The sequence below is a fragment of the Melospiza georgiana genome, chromosome 1 (assembly GCF_028018845.1).
Source record: "Melospiza georgiana isolate bMelGeo1 chromosome 1, bMelGeo1.pri, whole genome shotgun sequence".
Lineage (NCBI taxonomy): Eukaryota > Metazoa > Chordata > Aves > Passeriformes > Passerellidae > Melospiza > Melospiza georgiana.
Window position 1 is genome coordinate 49727973 of NC_080430.1, and position 9560 is coordinate 49737532.

A 9560-nucleotide genomic window follows, 5' to 3' on the forward strand; every position below is an offset into this window, starting at 1 on the left:
TCAGACTGCACATCTATTTGTGCCTCTGGAAATCTAATATAAAATCTCAATTTTGTAAAAATTCTTTGCATGGTGCTTACATGTTCATTATCAATGTTAAAGAAGTTATTAATCCGTTACCAATACAGTTGAATTCACTTGAAAGTTATGTTCAGAATGCCAGAAAGACATTAATTCAACTACATAAAAACATTCTCAAAGTTTAGTATCATTAATATTTGGGGTTTTTGCTACATTCACGTACCCAGCTTGGCAGATCCTCCAAAAAGCGATCCTTTGTCAAAAGCATCTTTCCATGTAAATGTTACACAGACCTGGAAATTGTGAAAAACAAAGATCTTTACCTCTAAAATCAAATATAATCTTAAAATACCCCAAATCTATCTATTTAGCCCTTATATTCCAATTGCATAAAACCTTTCATTTGCTTCTTGGAACATTACAAACATTCTGGAAGTTTCAGGAAATCATCAAGAAGTACTCAAAACAAAATTATGCTACATTTTTTCCTTTCTGTTAGTTTGCTCAAAACATTTCAAGTAGACAAGACAGAAATTGTCAGAATCATTTTTCAGCTCTGTTCATACTCTGAGCAACAGATAAATTTGTTTCTGAACAATTTCTCCTCTCCCAGTAAGCCTGATGGGTTGATATAATCACAGTTTAAGGAAACCACCCCATCAGGCAGTTTCCAGTGTGCCAAATTATCTGTGTATTTGGAGCTGTTGTGAAATACCAAAATCCACTCATTATTATGAATGAATTCAATAGCAGCATTATCAGGAAATGCCCTCAGGAAAGAGAATGGAGGTAGAAACACTGTGTTTTGTTTATACTTCCAGCATATACTTCAGAGGCAATGCAAACACTTCACTGAAATCTGCTTACAAGTTCCACAATTCAATTCCTTCTTCACCTGATCAAGTAATTGTAGGCAACTGGTATCAAACCAGAAAAGATGGCAAACTTCCTCAGTTTAAAGTGCTTGGGGAGAACCACTTCAGAAAGAGCTACAATACTGCTTAAGAGTGTATTTTCCTCTAGCAGCAGGGCTATTGCAGGACATTCTGGTCCCCAGCTGCATTGCTGCTTCCACTACTTCTCCTTTTAGGTGGAACAGTTTACGGACATGCAGATCTTGCTAAGTTTTCCAGTTTTCCTTGTCTCAGGGTTTGCACATTACCATAGCAAAGGATTTGCTCACTGAAAATCAATGTGCAAGCAAATGCAGCTACATGCAAAACTCATGGAGAAGTTAGAAATAGATTAACATTACTTAAAACCTGTAAGACTGAAAGAAATTAAGAAATTTCTCCTTTTGATCATAATATTACCATTGAAGTACGATTTGTAGATAAAGAAATATAAATTCTTATTTGTAAACACATTGAAAGAAAATCCACACTTTTCTCCAACAAAACACAGGAGCCTACAGATCTATTCCAGTCTCCACGTGAAGAAGCCTTCAAAAGGGAGAAGTTCAGCTGAATGTCTCTCTAGAGAAATGATTCTAAAGAAATATGGCAAGAAAAAACCCCAAACCCTAATGAACACTACCTTACATAAAAACTATGTCATGCAGAGGCAGGAATAAAGTGATAAGCTCTTAAATGGACTATTCTGTTGTAAATGAAACACTTCTCCTGCTTCAGAAAACAAAGATCAGATTCCATCCACTTCTATAGGTTTTCCCATAGAAATTATGAATTTAAAATCCTTTAGAACATAGCATGAAATAGACTTCTTGGAAAGCAGAGAGTTGAAGAGGAATCAGCAGAGCCCAATCCTTTCTGCCCTAGACCACAGTGATCACCTAGCCAAAGCCAAAATGCTTCTCAATCTGTGAAACAAAGGCATTTATGTCCACTAGAGGTGAAGTTACAGCATAGACTGAATGTGAGCACCAACTAGAAAATAAACAGAGATTAGGAAAATAAGGCTCAGAGAGATTAGCTGTCTTGTTCAATAAAAGTACTCGTTAGAGGATTAGGTACAGGCTTGGAAGTCACACATCACAGGTGCCATGATTCAGTAACTGGTTTGGCAGTCTTCTTACCTGATTTTCAGAGAATGGAAACTTTGGTTCAATTGCACACAGCTGATCATAGTATCTAAAAAAAAAAAAAAGAAAAGAAAATAAACACACAGCTATAAGAAGCTCATTTGTAGAAATGGAGCATTTGCAGGCTGGACAGTTTCTGTATAAAGAGATTCTTTCAGTAGAGGAGCAAGTTCAGCAGGAGGTGGTTTTCCCACAGATAACACGGGAACCCTGTCTCAGTCGGAAGTAAAACAGTGTCTCAGACAAAGCTGATCCAGGTATCACTGTCTGATGGATGGTGGATTAGAAAAGGGCACCATGCAAAGGAGTCCCTGTACACATACAGGCAGACAATGAGTACATTAAGTCATGCTGCAAAAGAAAATTAAGTGCAGCATTTAACATAATATTAACATGCTACACTGTATTCTCCTGATCTTACCATTCTAACCCAATTTCAATGTTTTTGAAATAGATGCCATTTGCCTTGCACAGTACCAGTTGGACCAATCATTGATAAAATTCTTTAGTTGTAAACTTAATTTTCATTGGAATATATTGTAGTAGTCACAGTGAATTAAATCCACAACTTCTACATTACAGTATTTTGACTAGTCGCAGTGGAAGATGTTTAGGAAAGGATGCCAGAAAGACAATGTACTGACTATAGCAGTGTCCCTTCCAATCTATCCAGGTAACAGTAAGGAATTCCAAGTTTTCCTGAGTGCTGACCTGCACCATTTGTTAAACATGACAGGCTAGATGCAGAACATGAAACTCTTTAAGTGCTAAGAACACATAACATGTGAAGCCTGTTTCCTATACTCTTCCTGCAGCACTGGCCATGCAGCTATATGCTCAACATTATATTGGGCAAATTGTTTTATAAAGAATTTATATTCCCAATATACAAAACACCTTGCAGTAATGGTTTTCACAGTCTATGAAACAGGACTAACATTGTTCCCAGCTCCTTTCACTATTAAATATTGATCACAACAGATACAGGCATGAGATGCATGTACAAAACCTGCGTTGTACAGACAATAAACATTTGTTTAAAAATTCAAAAAATTTTTCAAAACTCATATATAATAAAACCAGTGTTAGTGTATTCTTCAGTTAATTGTATCTGCCAATGTATATCGGACTACAGGTCTCTGACTTCAAATGAGCCACTGCAATTTAAGACACAATATACCAAGCCATGTCAAAAACTACAATAATCTGCAACAGCAACAGGACTTCCACCAATAAATGAACTGAAAGAAATTGCTTGTAAGGCTAAACAAAAGTCTGCAAACATTTACCGTGATGGCAATTTTATCAAGATTAAACAACTTACCAACTTTGTGAAAGGTATAGTTAAAAATAACAACTAGCCCTCAAGATTACTGCTACTATATATTTAAATATACTTCCTCCATTGGCCTGGTCTGGTCTCAACACACTTGCTTTAACATGGTATCACAAAGAAAAGGAGACTTTGCATGCTGTCTCCTCTTGACTCAGTTTAATTTGTTAACTAAAAGCTGCCACTAAAGCCAAGCTGTCCTCCCACATTCCACGATTACACTGTCCTCATCTGCCATGAGGATGGAGTAAAGGAGCAAAGCTTGTCAAATGTCCTTGTGAAGCCGGGTGTGCCCAAGCCTTGGCTCCCTGCAAACAGGCTATTCTTTGTGTCAACATTAGCACAGACAAAATAAGCCAGAGAGGTGTATAACTCCTCCTAAGAAGGGCTTTTTGTTTGGTTGGTTTTAAACAAGTTCAGAATTTATGTTCGCTGTTTTCTTTACTATTTTAAGCATGTGATGTTATTTCTTCTTATTAGAGAACTTGAAAATCTACTCAAGAGTTGAGAGCTCTTTAAAACTCTGCAGACAGAAAAAAAAATCCCAGAATACAACCACATAAAGTTTTTTAGTTTTATAAATATAAATATAACAGAACGCATAAAATTAAACATACAAAAATGGTACGTGAAGATGTTAACCACAGAACAGCACAAAACCATCAGCAGAAAACCAGAAAGTAACTACAGAAGGAAAAGCCACAATGGATGCACAAGTCAGTTACACACAGAGGAGGACAGTAAATATAAAGGTGTAATTTAAAACTAAATTTACAGTAATTTAAACTATCAAGATACAAAGAACACAGGGCACAACACAGAGGAGTGGTGAGTTTGGCTGTGCCAGTGAGGAACTACAACTGCAGCAGTGAAAGGGAGGGGCACATGTCAGCAACACAGATCTAGTGCTCAAAATACAGCAATCTCTCATCAAAACTGGCATTATACACTCCTAAATGCCAGCAAAAAGAGGTTATCAAATGAGTAGGCAGTCAAGGTTTAAATTAGAATTTATCTAAAATTTATGTACTGCATTAAACACAAATAATGTGCCTCCTCCAAAGAATCTTAAAGAAAAATCTCCTTCAAAAGAACATCAAAAAGACAAAAGATGTCTTTGCTCTTCAAGATAAGAACCAGAGTCCTGAACTCACAGCTAGAAATCACAACTGCAATTTTCAGCCCTAAGGGAATTTGAGCATTCAAAATAAAACCATGCACTCCTCGCACCCCCCTTCTATTTCCCGATTTTCTTTTAAAAAAAAAACTGCAGGAGTTGTTAGCAAAATTAAACCAATTAAACTTGCACCAATATTCCATGTCTCCAGAAAAAGGAAATAAAATCCAGGTTATCTTTAATATTGGAGGAAGCAAGGAATCCCTTGAAGCTATAATTATACTCAGAACTTAAAAAAAAAAAAAAAAGAAAACCACCACTAAATCAAATCTGCCACGACAGAATTTAAGGGGAAACATCTGTACCAAGCTCACCTACATCACCTTCAGAGCACTCAGATTCTCACAAAACAAAGCAAGCTTGGAAGCAGGCTGAGGTCTTTCCCAGTGAAATGGTGCACATCTATCTCAAATGTTTCTCCAAGAGAAGCATTTGCATTTATCAGCTGAACAACAGCACACCACACCTTTCAAGCTTTATTGGTCAATGCTTGTCTAGATGTGGCTCCAACAGGGCTCACTTCTTCCATAAAAGAAAAAAAAAGTCTGGAGTGACTACTCAGCAAAACAAGGCTTCTAGAAATCACAAAACCATGGGCAAATCCTAGATTAGTTGGCAGAAGATTAAGCCCTCATTTCTTAACAGTTAAATGGTCTACAATGCTCTACTAGGTATTAAGGTCTATAAAAAGCCACAGGGAAGTAAAACTATGCAAATGGCATGCAAGGTTCTAATTAGTTCTTCTAACCTTACTTCACCAACAACATTTTAAACTCCAACTTCAATGAAATCAAACATTAAGACTGAGTGTTGTTCTTAAACACCAGCAGAAAAACACTGGAAGTTGGAGAGGCAGAGATTTTCACAGGAAACAAAAGGCATTCAGGCACTGGATACTTCAAACTTCTGGATATGCAGACAGTTTAAAATAACTGTGCCTTACAGAATAGTTAAGAGAATATATGTCAGAATACTCTTACAGAGTAAGAGCAAAATTATTTTCTAGCAACTGCAATGAATATAAATGGTCAGAAATGGCAGGCATAACTTATTAGAAATAAGGGGAAATACGCATCTGATTGTTTTATCTTCACTAACTTACAGTTAATTCAGACCTTCATCCTATCTCACTGCCACTATAAAAAGAACAAATATTCTCAAGCAATACAATTAAAAATGCAGACGTTTTAAGAGAGGAACTTCAGCATGGGAGGGATATCACTTCATGTTTACATCAGTTCAGAGCTACATCCAACAGCTCCAGTCTACTGCAAGAGCATCTGGGCCAGCTAAACCCATCCAGATCACCCATCACCAGCAGAGAGAAAAGATCACTGCACATGGAATTGACTCAAAGCTGGTAATTAGGTAATTATGCAATTGCAAGTGGTTTCCCTTGATTATTCAGAGGGAAAACCTGAGGTGAAGTTGCATACTATGGATGAATTCATTTAATAATTGGCTGGCACTGAAAGAAGGAGGTTCTGCTCAGCCTCTTGGCTTTCCAAAACACTACTTTTATTTATTTTTGCACCATCTCTGATGTTTGTCTGACACTCCACTGAACTCATTCAAGTTGCTCAGAATGTCATGCATACATTCTGCCTTCCAGAAAAGGTGTAAGGATCAAAATTGAAAAGTGGGTTGCCTTCTTTTGGTGCTGCAGAGCAACTGTTCGTGTGAAGTCACACAATGTGGCTGTGCCAAACAGGGATTTCAGACAGAAACTAACAACAAACCTGACTGGCACATTCAGAAAAGGAAGCTCGGTTCCAGCATGCTCAAATGAAGCTCAATTCCAAAGAAACATAATCTGCTTTTCAATTTGGGTACCAAAGTTCCTCTCTCCGTTCACAGATGCTCACAATTTCCCCGACCTTCAAAGGGAAAAACTCAAGTACCTTCAAAAGCATACACAGCAGTAGACAGAAATAGAGCAGGGAACTACAAAGCTACTGTAAAACACAATCAGTGGAGTCAGAGCCTTTACAGCTCAAATACCAGTGAAGGGCTGATAATCATCAGTAACTTATTTCACAAAACTTGCCTTCTTTTTGGCAAGGCACTTGTTAAGTGAGGTTTGAATGTCTCCAGAAACAGAGACTCCACATTCTCCCTGGAAAACCCATTCCCATGCTCCGTCACCTTCAACATAAACAATTTCTTCCTCATGTTGAGGTACAACTTCTTGTGCTTTAACTTATGGCCACTGCTCCTCATCCTGTCACTGGGCACCACTGAGAAGGGACCAGCAGCATCCTCTCAGAACTCACCTGTGAGGTATTTCTCTGCAATCCCCTACAATCCTTTCCAGTCTTCTCCAATTAAACAGGCGCAGCTCCTTGTAAGGGAGATACTCCACAGCCCTATCATCTTTGTGGCCCTTCTCTGGACCCTCTCCTTCTCTTTCTTCTCAACACTGCAATCCCTAAGTGCTTTGGGCAGGTAGGACAATGGAGCTGTTAGTCCTAATGCAGGCTTTATGCACTTCACCAGGCACAAGGCACAGATGAATCTTTTGCTTATCTAACCTATGGTAACTCCAGCACCATAGAAACTCTATTAAACTTTCTGGCAGCAAACTAACTGTGTTAAGCAGAAAAAACGAAAGGATGTGACTTCACAAATACATTAAGAAGCTGCTAAACATAGAAAACAAAAGGAAATCACGATGGTAACAAAACACAAAAACAAATCCATGCACAGAACTGAACAGGAAGTGAAAAGAAAGCTGTAATAGCAAAAGGTAACACTGAAGAGAAAGAAACACCAACCCTATATGGAAAACAAAATGGTCTGTCATGGGTACAAATTGGAAGAGGGGAAATTCACATTCAAAGAGACTTCTTACTGTGAGGGAGGTGAGGCCCTGGCAGAGGGATTTCCCCAGGGAGGCTGTGGGTGCCCCAGCCCTGCACTGCTCAAGGCCCAGCTGCATGTAAGGCCTTGGGCAACCTGGTCTAGGGGAGCTGTCCCTACCCGTGGCGGCTGCGGGGGTTGGGACTGGGTGATCTTTAAACTCTCTTCCAAACACTTAACGTTCTCTGCTTTTACAATTTCTACGTACACCTAAGAGCTACTGGCAGACACAAACCCTGGGAAGGGGATGTTGATGGGGACACGGCCTTCCCCTCCCCGCGCTGCCACCATGTGACACCCCAGGACACCCGGGCGGCGCGGCGAGGGCCGGGGACACCGGCATGCCGCAGGACACCCGAGCGCCGGGGCGCCGGCATCCCACAGGCCGCCGGAGCCGGCCCGGCAGCCCCGGCCGCCTCCTGCCGGCAGGAAAGGCCGCCCACACCTGGGCCCGCCCGCACCTGGCTCCGGCTCCGCCACGCCCAGGGCCCGGAGCCGCCGCCGGGGCCTCGCGGGGAACCAGGGCAGGGGGAGATGGAGGAACCGGGAGATAACGGGGGTGGGGGGCCCCTACCTGAGGAGGGTCTCCAGCGAACTCTCGTGCTTGTCGAGCGGGCGGCCGAGCGCGCTCTTGCGGAGCCTGCTGAGCTCCTCGGCGGCCCGGCAGTGCTCGGCCTGCGCCTCGGCGCCCGGGTAGCTCTGCTGAATGAACTTGCACAGCGGCTTGGCCAGGTCCACCTCCGAGGCCTTCTTCAGCTGCACCGAGATGAAGTTCGTCATGGCCGACGCCGGGCGGGCGGGCAGAGCCGCCACCGACACCGCTCCTCGCCGCAGCGCCGGGCTCCCCTTCCCGGTCCGCCGCCGCCGCCGCCGCGCTTCCGGGAGCGCCGCGCACGCGCGCGCCCTGTCCCGCCTCCCGCGCCGCTGTCCCGATGCCGCCCCCGGAGCGGGAGCCGCTCCTGAGGGGAGCGCCCGGCCGCGAGACCCGCGAAAGGCGGGCTCGCCCGTCATCAAAACTTTATGCTATTTACACATATTAGCAAACAAAGGCATCAGCGTTTACTGGTTCTAAATGGAATAACTTTATTAATTAGTAGTCAAGTTCCTATTTGGTGGTTATATCTGTGGCTTGTGGCGCTAATTAATCTGCAGGCGCAGTTCTTCCCTCAGCTTGAGTCTGGAGTCTGCTGGGTTCTGCCGTCCTCACTCGTGGTAGCTCTTGTCCGGACAGAGCGTTTTGGGATTATTTTATGCTCAAAACAAAAGGTTAGGCAAGCGTGCAAGCCGGATCGTTAGGGTTGGAAGGGAGATCATTAATCCAGCACTCCTTACTGTGAAAAATGCGTATTTTATGATTGGCTTTTTGCAAATATTAAAATGAATATCATATGTGTTGTGTTAGAAAGTAATGCTGTATTAATTCTCTCAAGTAGTGTGTTAAATATAGTTTTAGGTTATAAAAAATGTTAAAATAGAAACGATGCTATGTAGGATACTTTTTTTAAAGAAAGGACTTGCAGCAAGATAGCAGCCATAGGACACCTAAATCTTTCAGAGAAAAAGAATTTGTTGCCCTCTTATCAGAAGAAACTGAACTTCTTCCCACTTGGAAGGCACTGTTAGGATTCAGAGGAAGAAGTTGACGATGACCAGACAGAATCCTGTGTTTGAATGGAATTTATGCATTGTGTATGAAGTGTATGAATATGCAACAGCTATTGTTTTTAAGGGTTAATCCTCTGTTAACAGGGATCCTTTTTCAGGCTTGTGCTGCCCAGAAAAAGGTACCCGGACATCCGTAAGTCTTTGTCTCTGTTGTCTCATGTTGCCCTAATTCAAACTGTCCAAATTATTATTACTCTAATTGTATTACTATTTTTATAACCATTGTATTACTATTAAACTTTTAAAATCTTTTAAAAAACCCAAGTGATTGGCATTTTTTACACTGCCAAGGCAGGGTCAGCTAGAGCAGGTGACATAGGAACACGTCCAGGTGGGTTTGAAATGTCTCCAGACATTCACCTTGGGCAGCCTGTTCCAGTACTCGGCCGCCCTGAATGAGGAGTTCTTCCTCTTGTTGATGAGAAACTTCTTATGTTTTAGTTTATGGCAATTGCTCCTCACCC

The 9560-nt window shown here is 41.6% G+C and overlaps 1 protein-coding gene across 2 annotated transcripts in view; it reads right to left on the bottom strand.

The window, feature by feature from the left end:
* PDCD6IP (programmed cell death 6 interacting protein) overlaps nt 1–8293 on the bottom strand; it is a 30729-nt gene extending 22436 nt beyond the window's left edge. For both annotated transcript variants that reach the window (XM_058030057.1, XM_058030047.1), the window contains exons 1-3: nt 8006–8293; nt 2057–2111; nt 245–314 (exon numbers count right to left, since the gene is read on the bottom strand). In XM_058030057.1, the coding sequence (XP_057886040.1) occupies nt 245–314; nt 2057–2111; nt 8006–8211 (331 nt within the window). In that variant the 5' untranslated portion in view covers nt 8212–8293. The remainder of the gene's footprint in view (nt 1–244; nt 315–2056; nt 2112–8005) is intronic.
* Nucleotides 8294–9560: the final 1267 nt, after the last annotated feature.